The following is a 27,740-nucleotide window of genomic DNA, read 5'->3' as shown; positions in this document are numbered from 1 at the left end:
AAAATATACTTATTGGATATATGTGTTATGATGTGAGACCGTATGTTCCACCACCAATAAGATGTTTTAAATGTCAGAGATTTGGACATGTGGCGGCAGTGTGCAGAGGGAAACAAAGGTGTGGCAGATGTGGTGGAGATCATGAATACGGAAAATGTGAAGAAGGGGCAAAGCTGAAATGTTGCAATTGCGGAGGGGAGCATAGCTCAGCGTACCGTGGATGTGAGGTTAGCAAGAAAGCAGAAGAGGTGCAGCGAGTCAGGGTGGCGCAGGGAGTCAGGGTGGCGCAGGGAGTTAGCTATGCAGAGGCAGCAAAGACAGTTGTCAGTAGCTAAGACGCAGGTCATTTGTTTTACAAAACGGCATAACATTGCTCCTATATCGTTAAAATTGTATGAGCAACCTCTTGAACAGGTTAATACAATAAGATTTCTTGGTGTTTGGTTTGACAGAAAGCTAACATGGAGCAATCATATCGGAAAAGTTCAAAATAAATGTAAAAAGGTCAACAATGTACTTCGGTGTTTGTTGGGACAGGAGTGGGGAGCGAGTAGGTCATCACTACTGAACATATATTGGGCACCCATGAGACCTGTATTCGATTATGGGTGTATAGCGTTCATGGCAGCAGCAGAATCAAACCTTAAAAAACTTGATGTCCTACAAGCTCAGGCCCTGAGAATTTGTAGTGGAGCTTTTAAAACATCTCCAGTATCGGCAATACAGGTGGAAATGGGAGAAATGCCTTTAAGGATAAGAAGAGTGAAGTTAATGTTGGCGTACTGGGTAAACCTTCAGGGGCACAGTGATAGTCATCCTGCGAAAAGTATTTTGAAAGACTGCTAGGAGCACAATGAGTCACATTTAAAAAGTTTTGGATGGATTGGTGATGTTAAAGCAGCAAGTATAGGATTGAATCAAATACAGTATTGCCCCACAGTTCCAATCTCGTCCATTCCACCCTGGTTGTTCCCATTGCCAAGTGTAGACCTCAATATACAAAGGGAGTTAAAGGAAAATAAAGAACTACCAGTATGGCGCATAGTCCAGAATTATTTTTGCAAGATATCACTCAGACTCAACAATCATATTTACAGATGGCTCCAAAGATCCAGAGACGGGGCGTGCAGGGGCAGCAGTATACATCCCAGTGAGTAATACACATATCAAGAAAAGGGTAACAGACCATGTGTCAGTATACACCACAGAGTTGTTGGCATTGGTACTGTCATTGAAATGGATAGAGGAGAAAGAAATACATAATAGTGTAATTGCATCTGACAGCTATTCAGCTTTATCGAGTATACGATCGGGTAGATCTTCATTTAGAATGGACATAATAAATGAAATATATCTAATTTTATATAAAATGCAAATCAAAGGCATAGCAACTCGTTTCATCTTCCTGCTCATGTTGGTGTGGAGGGAAATGAACAGGTGGATATTCTGGCCAAACAAACACTCAGAAGTATGAACATAGACATAGAAGTTCCACTCAGCAAAGCGGAGGTTAAAACATTCATACAGAAATATGCACAAACAACATGGCAAGATCATTGGGACCTTAGTGACACAGGAGGACATCTTTATCAAATTCAAAGGTATGTGGGGGATGGAAGGAAGGTGGGGTTTAAAAGAAGGGAGGAAAATGTCATTTCTCATACATTAAGTATAATAGGAAAGCATCCAACCGGAAAGTGTATGCACTGTATCCAGCCAGAAACTGTTGAGCATGTTTTACTGCTTTGCTGGAAATATAGTACTCAGAGAAATGTGTTTTTCCAGACACTGAAGAAAGCAACATTCCATGACTTGTCGCTATCAGGGCTGTTAGGGAAAACATCAGGCAATATATATTGTGAGATTATTTCGTTTCTAAGAGAAATTGATCAATTTAAAATAATTTAGAGTTTTGGTTCTTTGTTTTTGTTTCTTTTGTTTCTTGTTTTCTGCTTAGTCTCATGTCCATACTCCAGTCCAGTTGGTGGCGGTAATGCACCTACAAGTTGGTTTGCCAACCGCCAATAAACACGAAAGAAGAAGAAGAAGAAGAAGAAGTCTTGTTGCCAGTTCGTTTCGTCCCATGTGCCTGACTGCCAGCGTGAAGTCCATGTTTTCTGCCAAGAGCTAAAACCCGAGTTTTGGGAATTTACTTTATCTTTTGACTTTTTGATACTATGTTAACCTTTTCCTCGTAAGAGTGTTTTTTTGTTATCTTAACCTGTTACCTCTACGGACAGCTCACGGTGCCACTATCTTTCAGTAAAGACTTTCTTTTGTACTTTGCTTGTCGAGTCGTGCTTTTGGGTTCATACTGGTTTGCCTAGCCGTAACATTTTTCTTTGCACAGCATGAAAGAAAGGCCAAATGAATGGGCTGTGATTTTAGTTTTTTAAGCAGAGGTCAATCATCTGTACGGCCCTCGGAGGATGTTGAAAAAATTGAAATGGCCCTTGAGAGGAAAAAGGTTCCCCACCCCTGCTGTAAACAGTATGTATTTCAGACTTGGAATTCTAAAAAATGAAACTTGTATAAGATTAATAATTGTAAAGAATATTATTGTTTAACGCCTTGCTCGTGCCCTGTCTGAGAAGCCCTGGTGGATTATTTTTTTTGACACTCAAAAGTATGTGGACATTCTTGAACTTTCCAAACTTGCTTCACCTCAAAGAGAAGGGAAAGTCCCAATTTTAGAGGAGGACTATATAATATAAAATAAAGTGTGTTCAAACAAAAATAGTTTAGTGATGTGAAGGTCACGAGAGCATATTCTCGCATTGCACTTTGTCCACAGTTAATAAGTGAGCCATTATGCCGTAAACACTTGAAAGAAAAATATAATTGATTGAATTGAATGTATCACATGGTCAAATGTGGGGCAAAAGGACACATTACACTTTAATACCCAGACGCCCTTTGTCTTGTCCAACAACATTTTCCCCCTATGCTCTTACCACCATGCTTACCTGTGGTGATGTTTATGTGTGTGACGTTCACAGTTGGACCCAAGGCTAGGGAAAAGCCACCTTCATCCAGGATGCTTCTAAGGGCGTCCAGGGTCCCAGGATCAGTAAAACGCAGCTCAACATCCACATCGTACTCAACCTGAGCCAGAAGCCCTGTAGTAAAACCACAACATGATTTATGATCTCTTTTGGTTAAAGGACATATCAATGTAGAGAATTCACTCAAATTAAGCTGTAGTCATTTAAAGTAATACTTAATTATGTGTTTTATCTTAGAGCTAATGGTCTATTAATGATCCCTCTGAATATAAAATATTTAAAAGTTTTAGCCCCTTAAAAAAAAAAAAAAATGCTTTTTTTGGGTTAAAAAGGTTTTTGTGCATGTAAATGGTCTGCAAAGGCTAAAATCCCTGTTTGCCCTCCAGAGGGAGTTTGCCCCACCCCCAACCCTTCCTGAAACGCATCCATTGGACTTCTTTGTTTACTTCTGTAACATAGTGACATGATGACATCTATTGGCTAGCGCTCCAACACATTGTACGTGATAGGCTAAGGGCCGGAACTTTACTGAGCAGTTAACCAATCACAACAGAGCTGGCCAGCTAACCAATCAGACCAGACTGGGCTCTGGTTTCAGACAGAGGGTGAAAATAGGTGCTGCAGCACAGGCAGTATGAGAAATATAAAGAGCTCTTTGAAGACATGTCACAGTAGAGACACTAAATAATAATATGAACCTGAAAATGAGCATAACACACTGAAAAAATTAAACATTGACTTGAATTAAATATATTATGTCAACAGGTTTCACATACTGTACTTGTATTAGGTTAGTTCAGTGGTTCTCAAAGTGGGGGGCGCGCCCCCCCTGGTGGGCGCAGAGGCATGCCAGGGGGGGCGCGAGAGACGAGGAGGAAAAATGGTTATAAAAAAAAAAAAAAAAAGATTTAAAAAAAAAAAAAAAAATCATAATTTGAAAAATTATTGATTCGAAAATAATATGATGCAGTACAGTACTATTACGTCTGGGTCTCTGTTTCATTAAAGCTCGGCTCTGTGTGTGTGTGTGGAACGAGCCATTTTGTGTGCGCGTGAGAGAGAGAGAGAGCGCACCGGTACTGGAGATCGTTGTTGTTAGCTTCTGGTGCTAGCGAGCTACGCTAACGGATATAAGGAGTTTTTAAAACAACAAAGTGGAGGAGAGTCCTCTCCTGTCAGACTGAGAGCTAAAGGACTCTCTCAGTGTTATCTCAGTGGGTCTCAAATGTTTTGGTCACCATTAATGTAAATAATTATTTCCGAGGCACACGTTTATATGATCATTATAGTTATAAAAAAATAAGAGAATAAATGAAAAACAGGTATGAAATACTATATGACAGTAAAACAAGAATAAAGTTTAAAAGGGTGATTTGTAAAATATCCATTAAGAAAAAGTAAATCTGTTTACATTTCTGTTTCATATGGGTGTTGAGAGATGTATCCATAGATCTCTTCCTTTCGCTCTCAAAGTGCACCAGATTGATGCTTTTAACTTCAATATTTAAAAAATAAATCTTCCCGGGGAAGCTTGCCCCCGGAACCCCCTATGTGACGTCCACACACCACCTATAAAAATAGCACTTTATCCCTGCTTACACCTATATGCCGTGAGCTGAATATCGAGCCTTCATTGTAACAGTCGCGGGTACGTTGTGTATTTGCGTGGGGATTGTTGCAGTAGAAAATTCCACTGTAGCGACCGGTACATTAATGGGAAACCCTAAATGTTTGAGCACCCTCTATGAAACGTCAAGCTACCCCACAGCACCCCCAAAATAATCTCTGGCGCCGCCACTGAGCCTGATTATTCGTTTTGGGGGGGCCCGACTTTTTTTTTTCTCCAAAGGGGGGGCCTGACAGAAAAAGTTTGAGAACCACTGGGTTAGTTGAATGCAATGGTATTGAGTTGAACCTATTATTTTTTAATTGAAACGTAATATTGCTTTCAACAAACCAAATACAAGTATGTGAAAGTTGTTTACAAAATACATTTAAGTCAACGTTCAAAAAGATGTCAGCTCATGGCCCCTTTAAATCAGTGTTAAATGTAAGTAACATTCATTGGATTTCACTGAATTGAATTGACCCTAACTATAGCTCTTCCTTCACCAGGCTGCTGCTGGTAATTAGCAATGAACGGAAATCAATAAGTAATGACTTGTTCACCTGATATTTCCTGGCAGGACTGTCCATCAGCTGGAATAGCATCAATGCATGTACAGATGCCACTAACGATGGAATCACAGGCTCCATACGTGACACATGTGCTGTATGGCCAAGCAAAATTGTCCTCACATCGACACTGGAAGCCAGTGGCAGTCGAGGAACACACTGATGAAAGAAAAGTGATCAGTATAGCATAAAAGTTGTTTATATGTTGGTAAGAAGGTCAACATAGCTACTCAAATGACTCACCTGTTGTGAAGGTAATGTCCGAGATCTCTGTGTTGTTACTAAGTTGTATTGGAAAACTGTTCAAAGAGGACTGAAACTGCTGAATTATTGCCACATCAGAGGCATTCAATACAACATCAAGTGTGTAATTCCATTGGTTTGTAGCCACTAGAGAGATTGAAATACAAACAAAAAATAAACATTGTTTTAAATCATCCAAACACAATATACAAGTTCTTAATAGTTGGTATTTGGGGAACTACTTTTTTGAGTTCGATGAGATGAGTCACTGTTCTGTTACAGCTGAGTTTAGTATTGTTTGCATTTTCTGGGCTATTTTTTGTGTGCCAATAGAGTGGCGAAGTCCCTCCCCTTCCGGTGGACCTCCATGGGACCTTATTTTGAAAAAATTATGTATTGAAGTCAATGGAGAGAGAAAGGTTATCTTTCGGTCCCGTTTGAATTGTGCCACGAATTACACGTATGATGTTTGTCAATTTAAAAGATAATTTTGCAAGTCAAAAAAATAAATGTGTCGGAAAACTTTGAGGTAACACATTTTTTTTGTGTGAAACGCTGAATGAACTACATCTCTGGTCTCGCAGATCAACACACGTCACCAAGATGGCCGTCACTACTGTCTTGTCAACAAAACGATTGACTACCCTCACTATCACCACAATGAAACACGTCCAGAAGAATGTCATGCTAAGCTGCCTGCCTGCCTTCCTTTGATTCTCTCTGAAATGCCTGGTCTTTTTAAGGTTTAATGTCAACCATTTGTGCAGATAGCATGAAGTAGAAAAGATCGGCGATCACCGATGCTAGCGTTAGCATTTCTCCCTCGGGCTTAAATTGTGTATTATAGAATGATCACACCGGTGACAATACTCTTCAAAGGGTTCACGAAATATGACTACTAGTCTTACTGTTTAACATGTTGGGTTACTTAATGTTACTTCATATTAAGGCTAATCAAAATGACAAGGCTGTAATGCTAACTAACGTGCTAGCTACTAGCTAGGTAGCTAACTTGATCCAGGAACTCCTGGTACTTTCATCAGACGGGGAAGCGAAAGAACGAGCAATACCCATTTCTGGTATGATAACAACCTGGTACTAAGCACACAGGCATCTTGTTAAAGTTATCTTATCTTAGCCAACATCATATAGATAGATTCTATCTACTGTATATGGCGCTGATCTTAGCTATCTCTTAGTGGAGGAAAACAATTGTGACATCACTTACGCGACTCTGGGATTTGTAGTCTTTCTAGTTGCATATTTTTCATAGTCTTATATTTCAACAGTTTTCAATTGTGACTTTTTTGACATGGAAATTATTTTTTAAGATTGACAAACATCATATGTGTAATTCATGGCACAATTCAAACGGGATCGAAAGATACGTTTTCTCTCTCCATTGACTTCAATACATTATATTTCCGAAATAAGGTCCCATGGACCGGAAGTAGATGGGCGTGACTTCGCCTCTCTTTTGTGCCTGATCGTGGTCCCTTTAAGAATCAGGATGACATCATCAGATGTGTCAGGTGATCATTAGAGAGGAAATAGGCAAAGCATGGCTCTGTGAGCAATGTGCTATTGTTTGTAAAGAAATCCAGCTACATCTGCATACGTCTTCAAACCATTGATCGCATCGTAGGAGGCGTGTGGTGTAGTGGGTTGTGCATTGGTGTTCGGATCAGGGGTTCAAACCCCACTTCAGTCAGCATGTCGTTGTGTCCCTGAGACACTTCACCCCAAATTGCTCCTGTGGGGATTGTCCACAGTATTGAGTATGTAAGTCGCTTTGGATAAAAGCGTCTAACAAGTGACATGTAATGTAGTCGTATGTAGTACGTATTGTTATTGGGGGGGGGGGGGTGGATGCTAGTGGAGCCTCAGTTGAGGCTCCCTCCGCAAGGTAAGGCCCCACACAGTCTGCGTGATCTGCCTGTAGGGAGGGGCGGCCCTGCATTTTACCTACACGGAACAGAAGTCCAACACCAAGAGTCTAAATCAACACTTAGCGAAACATGCTAACGGGGTTAACGGTGCTAACGGCTACTTTAGCCCATAACGTCCTGGCAAAATCAATCTTTTCTACGTCATGCTACAGTATCTGCACAAACGACATGTCACATCAAAGCTGAGATTCCACAAATTCCGTTGGTAAGTCTCATCACCGTACGACCACAACTCACTGAACTAGCAACCAGGAAATAGCAAGAAAACAATTTCACTTTACGTAGCCATGATGATAATTAAGTCTTACCGTTGCTGTTTTGCGATCAAAAGTTGTGTTCAAGGGCATAACAACGGTTAATCCAATATCTCTGTGTAACTTTAACATTATTACTGATAATCCATCATTACAATTATAAATAATAATAACGCAATAAACGGATTGTAATGATGTAATGAGCTTCCGGTTTAGGAGGTGCGCACGCAGCGTCACGTTTTAACTGAATAATGCTCATGTTTACATGGATTTATGAACTGCCCCTAATTACCGCCCCCTTCTAGAGACACACTGTCAAACACACTCATTCCGGCTTCGTATGACATTGAAAAAGTTACATTAAATAATAAATAAAAATAAATTACAATAAAATGACTGTTGTTTAATCTTCACATCTTGTAATGTCTATAATTTTGAGCACCAAATGATTGAAAAGTATCGATAAGAGTTTCGAAAAATACTGGTATCGATAAGCAGTATCGGTATCCTAACGATACCCATCCCTAATTACAGATGATTATTTTTTTCTGTGGTGTTTAATGCTGGAGATCTTCCGAGTTGTCTCAATATTGTGCAAGGTTAATGCAAGGAGAGTTAGATGAATAAATGTACAAATGGTTGATTAGATGTTTAAAATATGATGCCATTTATAATTGTTTGAGTTCTAGAATAAAAATGAATACATTAAAAAGCTTACAGTAAATATAACGAGGCAATTCAATTAATGTTAAAGCTGTGTTGATATATATATATATATCCATTGTGCATATTTGTGCATGTAAAAATGATCATAGAATTGATTACATTTTATCCTGTTTATTTTAGTTTCACACCATCCTTATACCAATAGACCTTTGGGCAAAAGATTCACGTCTTCAGAGTCTTGGTGCACGGAGGGAGTTTATCTGGCTGTTTAGCTATACACTACATATTCCGGGGACAGCACAGTTACACCTCTCATGTTTTAAGTCTGTTAAACTAGCTATCAGTTATAAAGTGTTATTATTCCAATATTCTTTAATATTTAATAATGAGACTTACCACTCCTTTTCCCCCTGGTGTGAGGTATACATGATTCTTCTTCATTGTGTTCCTGAGACAACAGATAGGGCTCAGGTTCAAATAATTGCTTTGTGTATTGAAGGCTGTGATCACATATTTTCTGTACAGTATTGTAATCACCGTTGACCTACCGGTAAAACCTGACTTGGAGATTCAATGAAGCTCCCTGTTTCCAAAATAGTTAGTGTCAGGAGAAGGGCACAGATGGACAAGCATGTCTTAAATATTGCCATTCCTTTTGAGAAAGTGGGACAGAAAAGAAAAGCATTATATAATCATACCACCCAGCTTTACATTGTTTGTATTGTTAGATAATTACATAGATATTGAACACTGTCATGATTACACCTGCTTCTTATACCACAGAACAAATAAAGGTCAAGCACATCGTTGAGGGTTTCTTAACCTAATAATTATCTTATTACATCATTGGATTCATCTGTATAGGCCTATAAAGATGCATTTCCAATCATGGCTTTGGGTTTGGCCACCATTTTAAGAAATGTGTACAAGGTATATTTAAGAAGAACTATGTTTACTTAGCCAAATAAAGTTTAGCTGGGAAACCAACACATGTGTATGGGTGTTTGACATTTTTTTAATATAAATTACATTTGATGAATTTCTATGTAATGAATTTCCAAAATGTATTTGTCTGGGGGAGTGAATTTCTGGTTACTATTGGAACATTTGATTGGTGCAATATCTGTGAAGACAGGTTATTTTTTGTTTTACGAGATAAAAAACTTGATGGCTGTTGTTGCTCTGTTGCGTGTGTAATTAAAGTACTTGTTTGTGACATTAGTTACTCATGATTCAAATCTCAGGTCGCTTTATTGCTGAAGTTAGAGCACTACTGACAGTCTGGTTATTTGCCATTCCCCCAAATAGACTAATGAAAGCCAACTCAAGGAAAATGTTAACAGTGAGGTGACATGCTATCTACCTGCTGTACTATGTCATGTCAAAATTGAAATACATAGTGTAGTTTTTATTGACAGACAATTTGACAAAACCTCACATTGTTTTCAAACAGACATACCTTTAATGACTCGTCCTCTTCAAGTTAACTGCATTGGACAGAGACACTCCCACATAGTGTTGGCTTGGAGTCAACAAGATCCAGTGTTGCTGGATGGCACAACAACAGAAGATTTATCAATTGTAAGAAGATTAAGAGACTAGTTCAGAATTTGAAGAGTGTGAAACATATTGAAGCATTTTAACAACAAGGGGGGAAAACATAAAAATGAATCTAATCATGTGTAACCACTCAACAAATGGACTGATGTCACGAAAAGCAAAGTGTGATTCATCATACAGACATCGAGGCATAAATAATCACTCTTTGTTGTCTATCTTGTCAATTATCAAACTGCCTGCAAATGATCAACTAGGACAATAAGGGGAAGCTAAAAGTTTAATGTACATTAATTGGTGTGCCATCTTTAGCTAACATAGATAAAATGAAAAAAATTAGTTGTAACGTGCTGTTTTTGGATGATAGAAATGGTAATAAGGGAATAAAGTAAAAGTTGTAATATCAACAAGGAAAAGGTCATTTAAAAACGAATTGTTTAACTAATTTGTGCTTGTATAATATATTAGCTTACTCTTTTTTCTTGTTTTTCTTGTTCCTTAACGATGTTAACTTCCCCGTTTTGGGACTAATTAAGAATTTCCGATTTCTGATTGTGATTTTCGTTTCAACATGCTGATTTTGGACAATATCGTAGAAATGGGTATGGAGTAATACAATCTTAACACATTTAAATTGACACAAATGTACCCAGCATTTCCTTGTATATAGAACAGTAGGTAGCTAGCTATTACATATACTGTATACCAGGGATCACCAACTACATTTGTAAATGTAATCAGTTACTGCATACTGAATACACACTCTGAAAGTAATCAGAATACAGTTACAGTTACGTATTCAGATTACTTTTAGAATACTTTTGAAATGCTTTATTTTTCCATAACAGATGGGTATGTTTTGGTGCACAGGAGACACTTATTTTACTGTTTTAATGGCTTATCAAGAACTCAAACACAACATCTTGGTGTCATTCTGGACAGCTCTCTCATCTGCACCCCACATAAAAAACATCACTCGGACTGCATTCTTTGTACTGTCTTAAAACCTTTCCTTGGAATATGTTATGAATTGTAAGGTGTTCTTGGCGCCCCTAAATAAAATGAATTATCATTATTATGTATTATCTGAAACGATGTAATAACTTTGAAAACTGTTTCCAGTCACTTGCCCCATGCATTCAGCAGCAGCAGGCCATTCACTTTGATTTTATCCCGTTATAAATGTCATAATTTCGACAATAAATAAATGCTACATAAATGTTATCTTACACATTTTATCTAACCATCTCCGTTTCTAACTTTCAATATATTTTAAAATAGATCTCTCTCTCTCACCTGCGTGCGGGGGCGGGGCCTCACAGACACGCTGAATCTATCTCTCGCTCACAGACATGCTGCAGCGCTGTGCAGTGTGCACACAGTTCTGCCGGTAATGAATATGACATTTTATGAGGAAACTTTTCCACCAATAATTCCAATAAGTATTCCAAAATGTATTCACTTCAGGTTTACGAAAGTAACTGTAATCAGATTACTCGTTTTTCAAATGTAACGCCAGCTGAATACAGTTAGCCTACTTGATTTTTGTATTCTGATTACGTAACGGAGTCATGTATTCCGTTCAACCCAACCCTGCTTCTAGGCTACTGTCCCGCAGCTCCTGCCTCTCTGGTGGACTCTGTCGCAGCGGGGCTACTGCTGTGCACAAAGCAGACTCTTCACAACGAAGGACCACTTCTTCTTCAAGGCAGGGAAGATTTTGCAGTACGCAATCTACTGTCCCGCAGCTGCTGCCTCTCTGTTGGACTCCGGTACCTAACCTTACTCACGAGACGTTGTAAAAAAAAAAAATGGGTGGGGGGCGAACGCAGTAACCACTCCGCCAACGTCACAGTCACCCCCGTCGTGCGGGCCGGATGAGAATGTCTGGTGGGCCGGATATGGCCCGTGGGCCGCCAGTTGGTGGTCACTGCTGTATACAATGCCCAGGAAGTGGTATGGGGTCAGATGCCTTGCTCAAAAGCATGTAGGCAGTGCCAAGGATATGAAACTTTAAATATAAATTGATGATTGAAAGTTCCACACAATCATAGTTATTTCTGGTATTCCATTTCACTAACTTCCTTGTCATTTTAGATCCTGCCTTCCTCCTGGTTCTTGCAATCCGCTTGTTGCCCTCACCTGGTTTCTCCGGCCCCTCACCTGAAACTCACCTCCTTGGACACACAGTATATACACCCGCTCATTCTCACTTGTTCCCTGCCAGACTGTCTGGTGTGTACGGCCAAGGTCTCCGAGGTCTGTTTGTATTTTCTCAGTTATTTTTCTGCCCATTTATGTCCCCATGGTTTAGAATACTCGATTCTGATTGGTCAATTTCAAAACACGTTGTTAATCCAGTACTACGGTCAGCTGTCAAGGATTTATTGACCGTTGTTAAGGACGCTTACATCTGCAGAAATAAGTCTGGTCGATTGAAATGTACACAGTTTGGCCGAAAAGCAAACTGCATGCAGTTTGCTTTTCAAACTGGGACAAAAACACAGCGGAGAAGTAACGGGGCAGAAACCCTCCTTTTTACGCAGCGGTCATAGGGTGTAATAAACGGGATATTCCTGATCAAGATCCCTCCGCTTCTCGTCGGGCTCCTGATCTGCCTGTCGGGTGTTCTTTTACCCTTAATGACCGCCTCGCTGCACATTATCCCTTACACAAGAGTCTCTAAATTGCACACATATACACATACCCATATAAGGATACCTCTATCATAATGAGCAATCTATTCCCATAGCACAATTGCTTTCCAATATTACAATAAAATATCTTCATAATAAAGAGTTAAATCAGACAAGTTGCTAAGAATACAGAAGTTATGCCTTTCTCTTTGGCTCTACATTTCCTTTTTAGTGCCTGAAGCTCTTTTCAATAGTCAATGTTAATGTTGGTGGTTTGGAATTAAAAAAATATATTTTCAACTTCTGTTGATTATTCAAATAAATGTATACATTGTTTTATTCTTTAATAACAATTTTGCAGAATTTAAAAGAGTCATCAAGTTTTAAAAATACAGATGTTAATACTATGAAAATGGCACCTTTTTTGTATATGCAAATGATAAAGATTACATATTAATGTTTATATAAAACACATCTTGATACCTTAAGATGGATAAATGTGATATATGTTGACAGACTTAGTGTGAAGGAATAATTGTATCTGATTAGAATTGTCTTTTCAGTCATTAAGAGTACATCATGTCACAGAAAACACTCAAATACAGCAGCGGAGCAAACACAGATGCAGATCAGCCAAAACAAACAGAACTCAGGGGACGTGATTTCACCGCAACCGAAATCCTTATACACTAAAACACACGTTTACAAAGCTATGATCTGTTTAAAAGGCTTAGAAAAGCATTTGGAAGTAATCAGAAAAGAGGTGAAACAGCTCAGATCAGTCCTGTGAAACACTAAAAAAACGTATTCAATAAAATCCCAACAAATATTAATTTGCAAAGTCATGGATAGCTTCTTACCACGCTCTTTCTCTTCTTGCTGTTTATCTGTTAAAGATTAGACAATACCCAAACACCAGAAGTGACTCAGAGCTCAGCACAGTAACACCTATTTAAATCTAATTTAATCCACTGTAGGAGGTGCATTAGCAGCTTCCGGTAAATACACAGGTGACTCACTTTTATTGTGTACAAACATAAATATGGATTATCAGAAAGTCAATTGATCATGAAATGCTTTCTTGGTGTATAGGAATTACAACATAATGCCTGCACCAAGTGGACACAGCCAACAATATCGTCGATATCATATGTTTGGAAGAACAAAAAGTCAGTTTTTGTATTTAAAGGGCACGAGCTTTATGACTACATCTTAGGTTATTAATTGCATTGTTTTTGTTGGCACACTGATTAAATGTTATTCTATCCACTCAGATACCTAAGATAGGCGTATCACTAATTTGAAAAACATTTTCACTTCAGAACTGGTTCTAAGTACCCAACCCTTGCTGATGTTTGCCTATAAACACTGCATGGCACAGCTGTTTATTAGTCATTTCATATTTTGAAGGGTTGAGACTGTGTGGTTGGGGGAAATGTGTCTGTCAAAGCTCGTTGCTGTATCCTCAGAGCTGCACTTTAAAGCACACTTCTCTTTTAGTCTCCAACCCAGTTGCTCTGACCTGTAGAAATAACCTGAATGCTACAGTAAGTGCACAAAAACAATGTTAGATTATGCTCAAGTGACAGCTTTGTAGAAATTATACAATGAACTTAAACCTTTCTAACCCAAATCACAAGTTTTCCTCAAACCCATCCAAGTACCTAACGTAATATAAAACATGTTTATTTAAGTTGGAAGTAACATGTTTTTGAAAACGTATTTTGCTGTTTATTTGAGACCGGCTGCATGGTGTATGGTGAACCCCTAGAACTATGTCATTGCAGTGAGCTAGCCTTAATTAATTTGTTTGGTTTATTGTCTCCTTCAAATCACCAGCACTGATACAATAATGCTAATACCTATTACACTGAGGCCTTTTGATGGATGCAATTGGAATTATTTGAATTCTACAAATGATAATAAGCATTAACCCTATTTATGAGGGGTCCTTGGCCCTTAAAAGTTCAAAAATGAAAAGTTCAAAACACCACATGCTACTTTGACATCATGATTTTACCACTGTTCATTGGAGACAATTGGAAACTGACAGAAGGACAAGAACACAAATTGCACAACTTTATACACAATTATCATCATTGAATTCTGACTATTTTTGGTTTTACTATAAGCCAATATAGTTTAAAAGGTATGTCAGATGTTTCAGAATAAACTGTTCATACGATAATAGAATATACAATACAAGTTATAGGTATAACTTTGAAGTACTATTTCTTTTTTATTCTTAGGGTTAGGGTTACTCCTAAATCTGAAAGTTCCTTCTTCCTAGTAGTGATTATTTTTAAAGACAGTTTGTTTGATGCAAGCAGCATTTGACAGAATTTGGAGGAAATAGATGAGCATCTTCAATGTCTTGTGAAAGATAGAACATGGTTTCCTGTTCTGTAGTTGTTTATGCAAATCCCTCCATCTGCCTGGTGACTGTAAAAATACCCTTAGGCAAGTCACGCAACCCCTACCTGATCTAATGATGTGTTTGGTCAATGTCAGCAACAATCTCTTTAGCTACGATGTTGCCAGTGGTAACGACACATGAAAAAGGGACACACAGCTACCGGTAAGCATCAAAGCTGGAGGACTTGCTCTGCAGGTTTCACAGGTCTTCCCGTAAGAACCAGAGACTTTACGTGAAGATGCAGTCGTAACATTTTACATGGGTTTAGTTGAGTCCAATTGAAGGCCAAGTATGCACCAAGTATGTAGAACATGGGTGTGCTCCAAGCGAGTAGGGAAGAGTAGCAAGCTTAAAAGTATAGAACGTCATTTTGGTGTTTGTTCATTCAGCCAAATATCTACGGCTTGGCCTTCTATGGTAAATGGATTTGCTTATAACAAGTGTGAACAACATTGTTAAGAGACACCAGTACCTTCAAACTCAAAATGTGTTTCATCTAAGGAAGTGATTCTTCAATGAACAGGTATTGGTCTATTGTCTGAGTGTTGTTAAGGTTCAATTCAATTCAATTAAAATGTATTTATATAGCCCAGTATCACAAAACACATTTGTCTCAGAGGGCTTCACAAATCAACAAACATGAATGATAATGTAAAAACAAACATATCTGAGAATATAGTAAAAGGACAAGATCAATGTGAACATACCAAATGAATGGGCACAAAACACAATGACACAAATACAGTTAGAATACAATAATTACATGAGGATGTTTAAAAGGGAGTTTAAAACCAGTCCTAACTGTACGCCGTACTAAAGAGGAAGGTCTTCAGCCTACTCACCTGTTAAGCCCCAAAGACCCCCTCGGCAGGTCTTTTATTTATTTTTCACGACACTGTGTCTCAGGGCATCTTAATATTTAAGAACCTTAATCTCTTCTACCGGAACAAGTCCTGTTTCTCGCTTGAGGCCAGGAAAAGGCTAGTCACTGTGACCTTTTTACCTCTGCTGGACTACGGTGATTTGATCTATATGAATGCACCTGCCGATTGCCTGGCCAAGTTAGATGCTGCGTATCACAGCGCACTGAGATTTGTGACAAACTGTAAAGCATTAACCCATCACTGTACCCTGTATGCAAGGGCTGGTTTGCCTTCACTAACTGTACGGAGGCTCAGTCACTGGTACATTTTTATATACAAAGCCGTGTTAGGGAAACTTCCATCCTACATCTGCTCCCTGATCTCACGGCGAATTGTAAGTGGCTACTGCCTGAGATCGCATGCTGAGGTTTTATTAAATGTGCCAACTGCTAGGACTGTCTTAGGGAAGATAGCATTTAGATGCGCAGCCCCACTGTCTTGGAATAGTCTGCAATTTAAATGGAAACTGAGCAATTCGGTTCCACTAAATGTTTTTAAAGCTCGGTTGGATGCTACTCAATCGGAAGCTGTTGGTATCTGCTCATGTGGATAGTTATGTCAATTGTAATCCCTGTAATGATGCTGTATGTCCTTTTGTTGTTCTGTTTATGTTTTTATGTTTCATGTGGAACCTACTTGAGCAGGTCTCTCTTGAAAAAGAGATTAATGATCTCAATGGGATACACCTGGATAAATTCAGGTTTGAAATGAACCTATTGATGTGTTATTACCAGATTAACGGGAAGAATCTCAGCTAACTGACGATGCAAACCATTTTTACCAAAACAAAACACAAGTCTCATATGAAGCATCTAAATGACCCCTGAGCGAAACAATGTTAACTTTGGCACTTTGGCACAGAACTCAAGATAAAGATACCCTTATTACTTATCGTAGCTGCACATATAAGATATCCGATTAAAGCTGAGGTTTCACAGATTATATAGGTATAGTATCATCACTGAGCGATCCGAACTCGCGACAGGGGAAATAAACACAGACATCACAACACGTACCTTTGCGGAGCTTTTACGGGAGATCGTCTCACCGTAGCTGTCAATCTGATAAAAAGACGTGTTCAATGGCATTAAAACGAGAAAAAACGCGGCTGAATCGGTTAATCCATAGGTTGATAATGTGTCTGTAGCTTTGAAAAAATTATTTATGATCGATAATTCCATGTTTATGTATAAATCGGAGAGTAAAAGTTAGCTGCTAATGGTAGCCACCAGAGTTATCGCAGCTTCCGGTTTTGGCTATGCGTCACCATCACTTCTTATTTGGTAATGTGTGTGCGTATGTGGGAGTTCCCCTCGATTCTATTGGCTCTGACGGTTAGAAAGAGATGTCAATTATCAAAATCGACCAAGGGGGGCCAGTGATATGGAAAATCCACCCAAATGACCCCAGAAGTGGGTTTTCTTTGCTAAATCTCTCTAAAAAGGTCAAATGTAACTTGTTTTGCATCAATCCTGATACAGGGTACTTATTATATGTTGTAGTTTGGATTTCTAAAGCTTTTAGTCTACCATCATTCAAGGGTGGTTTTCACTATAAGTACATTTCTTTTTTGGACGGACACAATCATTTACATTTTTTTAGTGTGTTCAATCTGAATTTACTTAAATAATAATATCTATATTGATTCTGACACTTCTAAATCCAACTCACAGGTTTATCCTTTCTTTGAGAATTTTCTTTATTAATTTAACCCTTTTAGAAGGGAAGATATGGTCATTTGTTCTGGGAATGTCATTTTTGAGCCTGAGACCTGAAAAACAGGCTCGGGGCTTAACAGGTTAAATGTGTGGACACTGTCTGCCTCCCTAATCAGCACTGGAAGTTGGTTCCAGAGGAACGGAGCTTGGTGATTGAAAGCTCTAGCACCTGATCTAATTTGGTGGACTCTGGGAACCACCAACAGTCCTGCACTCTGGGATCTTAATGCCCTAGAGGGGCAATAGGGGATTCAAATATCCTGTAGGTAGGATGGTGCCTGACCATTGCACGCTTTGTATGTAAGTACAATTATATTTAAAATCAATCCAAGGTTGGTGCTTACAGATTATTGAGAATCTGATCTGAGTTTGTGCGTATTAGACTATTTGGAAAAAGGAGTGGTTGTGAGTGACTCATGCTAAATCAATTTTAATAAAGCATCCAACTAGAAAATTAACATCCTCATACCTTACCAGGTTTAAATCAAATGTGCCAGTGACTGCCAAACACAAAATATAATCTGCAACTGTCACGCAAGGGCTGTCAATTGGTAATAAATATTATTTAGGACAAAGGATTACTCAGTTAGGTTTAGGATCGCTTAAGATTTGGGTTAAAATAAATGAGTATTTGTTGCAAAGGTAACAACAAAACAAAGGGTACTACGTTACATATGTGACTTGGCTACACTGTAAAATGTTTGGCTGTAAAATTAAAGTAAATTACTGCCTACTGGTTGCATGGATTTCACAACAATTTACTGTACATATTTCACAGTAATTGACTGTAAATATTTCACATTAATTTACTGTAGATATTTTACAGTAAATTAGAATAAAAGTACAACTAAATACTGTGACTTTACAGTTGCCATGCCCATTGAATTACTGTGATATAGCAGTAGAGAGCTGTGGTATTATGGAAATCTGAAAACTGAAAGCTAGGTTTACTGCTGATGGATTATCAGAAATCGTTTCAAAGGGACACAGACACATGTAACTTTTATCCATGTATTTTTTCTTTTAATGTTTATTTTATTAGCTTTTATTTTTAATGACTGATTTTAAATGCCATTTTCTTAATGTCTTTCATTTTTTTTAAAGCACTTTGAATTGCCTTGTGTTGAAAAGTGCTATATAAATAAACTTGCCTTGCCTTGCCTAATAAAGATCTAATGTGGCACATACAATTGATTTGTTGATGGGAATGTATGTGAATAAATTAACTCTAGGTTAACGATACTCTTGCTATCACTACTCACCGACACTATAAACCTTGTCCCTCATGCTAGCCCTGACAACACCGGTAAGCACACCTTCATCTAGGCTGCACTGTAACGTGTCCTGACTTGTAGTGGTTCTCTCCTATCTACACTCTTCTTGTCATCTTTGTAAAACGATATCAGACTGCTAATTGAAACAGCCATGACTTCTAGTTAAATTAAGTGTGGCTAAAATTAAAATCTTTGTTAAAATATGCAAGCACGCGAAAGTCAAATTCAGGTTTATTGTCAAAAGTTCTACATGTGTTATATATCCAGAAATATCGAAATATCGTTTCCCACAGTGTGACATGTATACATAAAACAAAACAAAAAGGGCCTAGATAAACGTGGTATACATTAAACAAAACAAAAAGGGCCTAGATAATCCGGGGTATACAGTTTAAAATGTTAATATATTTAATTTAAAGTGTTCAAAGTGCAGTTTCAGTGCAAGTCAGTTGAAACGATCTTAAGTTGGCGTGACGTTGAAGTCGTGCGACCCTGCTGCTGTACTGGCTTGTAGTTCGTTTATAGCATAACGTTAGCATTTAGCTATTGGCGACTAGATTTATGATTCAGAAATTATAAAAGTAGGGTTGACATGTGGAGATTATCCGGCTGAACAAAACGTGATCCCTCTCTTAAATGTGTGTTAACCACAGACCTTATTTCGAGCTATTTTCCAAAATCCTATGGAGAATTTGCTTTGGTTTTTCAAGAAGGAACCGGAAGAAGTTTACTTCCGGGTTTTACGACGCGTCACTGCGGTTCTCTATTGGACGTCCTTTCCTCCGGAGGGTCACGTGAAGCGACGTCCGTTTGTGATGACGCCGCACAGCTGTTCGTCTGACAGCAGCTCTGTCCCCGTTATTTTCACAAACACCCCCAGCACACATTTACTGACACAAACATTTGTATCATCTGTTGTAGACCCCAATAAATAAAATAAGAACTCATTCTCAAAAAAGATAAACGCCATTCTTAAAATATATAAACGAACAATAGTTTGATTAATATTGATTAGAGTGCACAATAGAAATACAATAATTCAGAGAAGAAAAAGAGATATGTTATCTATCAAAACCTAGTTAGATTAACATTCATTGGATTGCACACTTTGTTTGTTTGTGTGGATATGTAGCACATTAACATTTTAAATAGCACTTAATGACTGACTGAATGGAAATGACAATAAATGAAAATGTAAAACGAAAAAAGCGATCATGAAAATGTTTCCAATAAATGAATAAAATGATTTTTGACCACTTTGTTGTTCAGATATGTCACATATTTGTAACTAAATGATTCATTAATTGACATAAAAGACGGTATAAACTGAGGAGTGACTCTCGTGAGTTTCATGTATTTTCTTCATTCCGCTGGGAAACGGCTCTCATGTCAAGAAGCATCAGATCAGTGCATGCGCTGCATCGTCCAATCAGTGAGCGGTACACAGTAAGGGGGCGGGGCGAGTATCTGAGGATTTCATCATGCATTGCATCGAAGGGAGGAGTTCAGGATGTAGAGCGGAAACGGCTCAATAACTTGTGTATATCGCTCCTCGATCCTCGGTTCTCCGGCAGAAATAAGAGCCATGGGACGCTACTCAAGATGGCGCAGACAAATCAACTTCCGGTGAGACTGAGGACCGAGGAGCGAGGAAATGAAAATAGTCGACCTGAGACGGGGCCATTTACTCCGAAAAAATATTTGTTTCTCCGAATCGAAGGGGAAAAATACAAAAGCATTGCACACAATTTAAACCAATCCATTTAGTGTAACTAACAAAGATAATCTGGTGTTTTTTAGTTGATGAGTAGTGCAGATATCACCGTCAAATCAATCGACAGTAAGGGGAATACTTACTTCCGGGTGTACAATTCTCCGTTGTCCAATGGGAATGGAAAAAGCTGCATGTGATTGCAGCTGATTCAGAACGCCGCTGCATGTGTCCTCACTAACACTAAAAGAGTGGATCACATCAGTTCGGTTCTGAAATCTTTACACTGGCTTCCAGTCGGCCAAATAATTGATTTTAAAATACTATTGCTAGTTTTTAAATCATTACATGGTTTAGGACCAAAGTATATTGTTGAACTCCTGCATAATTACGAGCCATCAACGTGCCTCAGGTCTTCTGGGACGGGTCTCCTGCTGGAGAGGCAACATTTAGCTATTATGCCCCGACAATCTGGAACAAACTACCCAAATCATGCACGTCCGCAGAAACGCTTACTATTTTTAAATGGAGACTAAAAACATATCTCTTTGGCTGCTTTTAATTGAGCTGCTCATATTCGCACTACAGTATGCCTTTTAAACATGTATTGTATACCTGTGGTGTTTATTTGTATTATTTTATTATCTTTATTTTGTAATGTGTGTCGTAAAATGCCATTATATATGTGTTTTTACTGTATGTATTCCTAAAAAGTATTTTAATTTGTTTTGTAAAGCACTTTGAATTGTCACGTACAGAAAAGTGCTATATAAATAAACTTGCCTTGCAGCCAAACCTGACATGCTCTTCTCTGTCACTGTAGACTGCAAATACCTCATTCCTTCCGTCTACTTGGATCCGAAATGCTTCTCGTTTTGAGCTGTCCCCCCCCCCCCCCCCTCAAATGAAATCACCGCCAATCATATTTCCAGGCTCGCGCCAGGGCCGGGGGAGGGGTTACAAGGCTCGCGTCTTGTGCTGCATTCACTTGCACTCGGACATTAGAACTTTTCTCTCATAAATGTCCGATGAGCCACAACTTTTCTTTCAAAACAAAGCTGCCAACTGGGGTGGCAGCTGGGGTGGCAAGGCATTTTTCTGAGGTGGCAGCTGCCACCCCGTGCCACCCCGTAGAACCGTCACTGCCGCAGAGAGGGGGTCTAAAAACATCCGGAGGGGAGAAGCACACGTCGGGAGGACAGGAGGGACCACAAGTTGCAAGTCTTAAAAAAGGTAAGTATCTTTTAAAAAAAATAAAAAAAATAATGTGTAAAAGAGATTTAAAAAACATCTGATAAAAAGGAGGCGGACCCATCACTGATATTTTTCATTGAGGTCTGTAGGGTCTTTCGTTTTGAGGCGATGAATCCACCTCCTCTCTGCCGCCCGTCTCTGTGCCGTGGTCCAGCTCCGGCTGCTCTCCAAGCCCAAAGACTGAAGGTTCTCTGGGCTATGGAGTTTAAAATGAAGGTAGAGAACGCTCGTACCGTAACCGCTATTTATTCTATATAAGTGTTATTTTTGTTTTGTTTGTTGTGTGAAGACTTGGTTAGGTTTAGGGAGAGGGAACGCTTCGGTTTTGGGACAAAATTAACATGGGATCACTCCGGTCATTGTACTTCGCCTCACTATAATATTAACGGTCAGATTGAATACAACATCGACCCAATTTCTCCGGTCAATGACGGGAGAGTTTTGAAAGTGACAAAACACTGTTCCACACATTTAAAAACACTTTAACAATTAAACAATGTTTACCCACGATTCAAGCTCCTTTCCTGGGTTATAAAGTGAGATGAAGCAGCCTGTCCTCTGGGTGCAAGAGCCAGGTGCTGCGAGGAGCTCTCTGGGTGCGCTCTGTGGGTCTCGCAGCCCGCTCCTCTCTGGCTGTGCTCTGCCTCTATTCACACCGCTTTCCCCCAGGTTTCAAAGACTTATTGCTGGGTAGAAAAGCCAAGTGCATCACCCTGGATCTCTGCATATGGCGAGCTCTGCTTTATGGCAAATCCACCTTAATTTATCTACCGCCTCTTTGTCTTTGTTTAGTGTCTTTCGGTCCAATAATCCGGGTTTTTGCCCGTTTAGGTTTCCAATTTTCTTTACAAGCTGACGCTCATAAACATTTAGCGCTGAGCTTAAACTTCCTAAAGTCTCATCTCCTCCTACCCTGTCCTCTTCCATCATTTTATTTTTTAGGAACCTCAGATCTGCACAAGCCTTTTTCTTTTCTCTCTCTTTGTTTCCACTGAGAATAACTCTCTAAATCTGTCCCCATTGTTCGCGGAAGCTTCCGGGAATTGGGACGCCTAAATCAGTCTTTTAAAACTCTACTTCCGTGATTGACTTAGTTTCTATTATGTGACTAGGTTGATATGTGTTCACTCGTATTTATTAATATTTTGGACAATTATTGTCGTTTCTCTTAATGTCTTTATGCACACAGCATATGGTTATACAACCTGTTCGCCTCCAGAGGGCAGCAGCTGACCACGAATGAACTTCCTCTGTCTGGTGAAGCGCAGCTCTGCACACTTTGTTTCCACTCAACTCTACTTCTGCTCTTTCCTCTCAATTATTAAACAGATTTGACGTAAAAAAATCACAGAGTTTATTCCCTTATACATTCTGTCCGGCTTTTTGTGCGATGTTTATTCCAACAGATAATTGCAGTTTTTGAGCGCGCTTCGGCACCCCTCGTTAGAGATGTGACGCTCACATGGAGTTTAATCCCAAACCACAAAAATCCTTTATCGTCACATTCAGCCTTCCAGATTAACCCCACAGCAAGAGTTTGCGAGATCCGGTCACTTCAAATTGATTTTGAAAGTCGCGTATCTCCTCTTGGAATACCCACTTATTAAATTGGCTTCAGCTTTTTATTAAACAATAATGCCAACAATGCCCTATAATTACCCCTTGGGCAGCAAGTGCTTCCCTGAGTCTCTCATTCTCTTCGGGGTCCATGTGGCCAGAGAATTCTGTGACGTTTGGATACTACTTTTACCCCAAAGCAGAGACTGACAAAAATAAAGTTTCAATGTGTTTAATAAAGGAAAGGTAGTCCAAGGCAGGTACTGACGACAGGGAGCTGGCTGGCTGCAGTAAGTCCGAAAACAAAGCTGAGGGAAAACGTTCCTGACAAAAACTCAAAAAGCTCCTAAAAAAACTGCGAAGTGAACAAAACAGACTCCAGGCTGCAGAAAGGCACTCCGGACCGTGGAACAGCATGTAATTATCTGGCAGAGAAGTGAGGTGAGGGCCAGGCTCTTAAAGAACAGGTTGATCATGTGAGTGGGGACAGGTGTGCCTCGTCTGCAGCCAGGAGTATACCAGCCACGCCCCCTGTTACACACCAGCCCTGCAGAGACGGAGAGACAGAGTAGTGAGGGGTAAAAGGAGCAAACAACAAGTAAAACACAACAACAAAAACCCCATGCATAACATAACATGTATTCTGTACTAAAGAGGAAAGTCTTCAGCCTACTCACCTGTTAAGCCCCAAAGACCCCCTCGGCGGGTCTTTTATTATTATTTTTTTTCACGACACTGTTTCAGGGCATCTTAATATTTAAGAACCGTAATCTCTTCTACAGGAACAAGTCCTGCGTACACCCGGCCTTCACTGTATGGAGGTTGTTGAACGATCGAAGGCGGGGCCGTGGATACCAGTACTTAGTGGATTGGGAGGGGTACGGGCCAGAGGAGCGACAATGGGTTTCTCGCTCGCTCATTTTGGACCCTGATCTTTTGATATACTTTTATGTCCGGTACCCGGTTAGGCCTGGTAGGCCGCCAGGAGGCATCCTTTGAGGGGGGGGTACTGTTGTGTTATGTATTGGGGTTTTGTCCGGAGTGCCTTTCTGCAGCCTGGAGTCTGTTTTGTTCACTTCGCAGTTTTTTTAGGAGCTTTTTGAGTGTTTGTCGGGAACGTTTTCCCTCAGCTTTGTTTTTGGACTTACTGCAGCCAGCCAGCTCCCTGTCGTCAGTACCTGCCTTGGACTACCTTCCTTTATTAAACACATTGAAACTTTATTTGTGTCAGTCTCTGCTTTGGTGTCCAAGTAGTATCCAAATGTCACAGAACAGTTAGGACTGGTTTTAAACTCCCTTTTAAACATCGTCATGTAATTATGGTATTCTAACTGTATTTGTCTCATTGTGTTTTGTATAGGGTTGCAAAGAGGTGGAAAGTTTCCGGTAAATTTCCGGAAAGTTTCCATGGGAAGTTAAGCTGGGGAATTTTGGAAATATTCGATGCAAAATTAAACAAAAAAACATGACATTTCAACAGATTTTTTTTTTTAGATTTTTTTTTTAAGTAGAACAGAACAAGTTTTAATTGAACAATTATTTGTTTCATTGAAGAACGAAAACAGGAATGTTGAGTTAAATGTTACTCATCCACCCCAACCCCACTCATTAAAAAATGAACAAAAATGCACCCCACCCCCATTCAAAAATCCCCACAAAGTCGAATTCAAAATGTTAAATGAAAAGAGCCCTTCTCCCTCCAAAAAGTCCCATTAAACATGCACATCTTCCTTCAAGCAATCCTCTGCATTTTCGCTATACCCTTTCAGTCAACGGGCTCTTCCTGGGCCTCATCAACATCACACTCTGAGTCTTCCTCTTTAGTGTCACTGTCCAGGCTTGTTGAGGATGTCTCTGTGTCACGCTCAAACAGCCTTAGGTTTGCCCGAATGCCAACCAGTTTTTCCACTCTCACGTTTGTGAGCCTGTTGCGAACCTTTGTGTGGTCTCAATAGCCATGCAGTAAGCAGTGTGCTATGGCATGGATATGCAAGTGTACTTGAATGGCATCTGCTTGTTTTAGTTTTACAAAACAATTCTGCTGGGTCTCCCCAGACCCGAACACCAAATGATATACTTTTTTTTCAGAGACCTTCAGACTTGGCAAAATTTGTCAAAATCTGTTTTGTAGTGTTTATATAGCTGTTGTTGAGGATATTATGATAAAGCCTCGTTCCGATAAAAAAAACTAGAGCGTAGTTATTATATAAAGTCAAACAAAAAATAGTCAGAATTCAATGATGATAATTGTGTATAAAGTTGTACAATTTGTGTTCTTGTCCTTCTGTCAGTTCCCAATTGTCTCCAATGAACAGTGGGAAAATCATGATGTCAAAGTAGCATGTGATGTTTTGAACTTTTCATTTTTGAACTGTTAAGGGCCAAGGACCCCTCATAAATAGCGTTAATGCTTATTATCATTTGTAGAATTCAAATAATTCCAATGGCATCCATCAAAAGGCCTCAGTGTAATAGGTATTAGCATTATTGTATCAGTGCTGGTGATTTGAAGGAGACAATAAACCAAACAAATTAATTAAGGCTAGCTCACTGCAATGACATAGTTCTAGGGGTTCACCATACACCATGCAGCCGGTCTCAAATAAACAACAAAATACGTTTTCAAAAACTTGACTTAAATAAACGTGTTTTATATTACGTTAGGTACTTGGATGGGTTTGAGGAAAACTTGTGATTTGGGTTAGAAAGGTTTAAGTTGATTGTATAATTTCTACAAAGCTGTCACTCAAGCATAAACTAACGTTGTTTTTGTGCACTTACTGTAGCATTCAGGTTATTTCTACAGGTCAGAGCAACTGGGTTGGAGACTAAAAGAGAAGTGTGCTTTAAAGTGCAGCTTCTGAGGATACAGCAACGAGCTTTGACAGACACATTTCCCCAACCACACAGTCTCAACCCTTCAAAATATGACATGACTAATAAACAGCTGTGCCATGCAGTGTTTATAGGCAAACATCAGCAAGGGTTGGGTACTTAGAACCAGTTCTGAAGTGAACATGTTTTTCAAATTAGGGATACGCCTTTCTTAGGTGTCTGAGTGGATAGATAGATATATAAAAGATATAGTCATAAAGCTAGTGCCCTTTAAATACAAATACTGACTTTTTGTTCATCCAAACATATGATATCGTCGATATCGTTGGCTGTGTCCATTTGATGCAGGCATTATGTTGTAATTCCTATACACAAAGAAAGCATTTCATGATCGATTGATTTTCTGATAATCCATATTTATGTTTGTACACAATAAAAGCGAGTCACCTGTGTATTTACCGGAAGCTGCTACTGCACCTCCTACAGTGAATTAAATTAGATTTAAATAGGTGCTACTGTGCTGAGCTCTGAGTCACTTCTGGTGTTTGGGTATTGTCTCATTTTTAACAGATACACAGCAAGAAGAGAAAGAGCGTGGTAAGAAGCTATCCATGACTTTGAAAATGCATATTTGTTGGGACTTTATTGAATACGTTTTTGTAGTGTTTCACAGGACTGATCTGAGCTTGAATTTTACAGTTTCACCTCTTTTCTGATTACTTCCAAATGCTTTTCTAAGCCTTTTAAACAGATCATAGCTTTGTAAAGGGGTGTTTTAGTGTATAAGGATTTCGGTTGCGGTGAAATCACGTCCCCTGAGTTCTGTTTGTTTTGGCTGATCTGCATCTGTGTTTGCTCAGGCTGCACTGTATTTGCTGAGTGTTTTCTGTGACATGATGTACTCTTAATGACTGAAAAGACAATACTAATCAGATACAATTATTCCTTCACATTAAGTCTGTCAACATATATCACATTTATCCATCTTTAGGGATCAAGATTTGTTTTATATGAACATATTAATATGTAATCTTTATCATTTGCATATACAAAAAAGGTGCCAGTTTCATAGTATTAACATCTGTATTTTTAAAACTTGATGGCTCTTTTACTTCTGCAAAATTGTTATTAATGAATAAAACAATGTATACATTTATTTGAATAATCAACAGAAGTTGAAAATATATATTTTTAATTCCAAACCACCAACATTAACATTGACTATTGAAAAGAGCTTCAGGCACTAAAAAGGAAATGTAGAGCCAAAGAGAAAGGCATAACTTCTGTATTCTTAGCAACTTGTCTGATTTAACTCTTTATTATGAAGATGTTTTATTGTGATATTGGAAAGCAATTATGCTATGGGAATAGGTTATAGTTTTTACTTACCTATAAGTACCTGTTTCATACCATTAAGATTCAAGATCTATTTCCTTAAGGGGAATATGGGTATGGCTTGGTGCAGTGTATGTGTGTGCAATTTAGAGACTCTTGTGTGAGGGATAATGTGCAGCGAGGAGGTCATTAAGGGTAAAGGAACACCCGACAGGCAGATCAGGAGCCCGAC

The 27,740-nt window shown here is 39.0% G+C and overlaps 3 protein-coding genes across 4 annotated transcripts in view; 1 reads left to right on the top strand and 2 right to left on the bottom strand.

Moving 5' to 3' along the window:
* Positions 1 to 27,740, bottom strand: part of LOC307014342 (adhesion G protein-coupled receptor F5-like) — a gene marked incomplete at its 3' end in the record, with an annotated part of 130,111 nt that overhangs the window by 11,718 nt on the left and 90,653 nt on the right. The window lies entirely within an intron of this gene.
* Positions 207 to 13,388, bottom strand: LOC307016518 (adhesion G protein-coupled receptor F5-like; the record flags this gene model as incomplete). The annotated part of the gene is made up of 8 exons (XM_079645639.1): positions 13,346 to 13,388; positions 9,752 to 9,840; positions 8,841 to 8,944; positions 8,689 to 8,740; positions 5,424 to 5,570; positions 5,175 to 5,339; positions 2,967 to 3,119; positions 207 to 298 (listed from the first exon to the last, which is right to left on the bottom strand). The coding sequence occupies exons 3-8, from the start codon at positions 8,940 to 8,942 to the stop codon at positions 207 to 209; spliced, it is 711 nt and encodes a 236-aa protein (XP_079501765.1). The 5' UTR covers positions 8,943 to 8,944; positions 9,752 to 9,840; positions 13,346 to 13,388.
* LOC307017010 (adhesion G protein-coupled receptor F5-like) overlaps positions 21,851 to 27,740 on the top strand; it is a 33,079-nt gene continuing 27,189 nt past the window's right edge. The window contains exon 1 of one of the 2 annotated variants that reach the window (XM_079646430.1): positions 21,851 to 21,997. The gene's annotated coding sequence lies outside the window, so the exon portion shown is untranslated. Of the gene's footprint in view, positions 21,998 to 26,703; positions 26,771 to 27,740 lie in introns of those variants that run through there. The other variant, XM_079646429.1, reaches the window with a different exon arrangement.

Source organism: Notothenia rossii (assembly GCF_949606895.1).
Source record: "Notothenia rossii genome assembly, chromosome: 8".
In the NCBI taxonomy this organism is placed as follows: Eukaryota; Metazoa; Chordata; class Actinopteri; order Perciformes; family Nototheniidae; genus Notothenia; species Notothenia rossii.
This window is presented reverse-complemented; position numbering and strand designations above follow the sequence as displayed.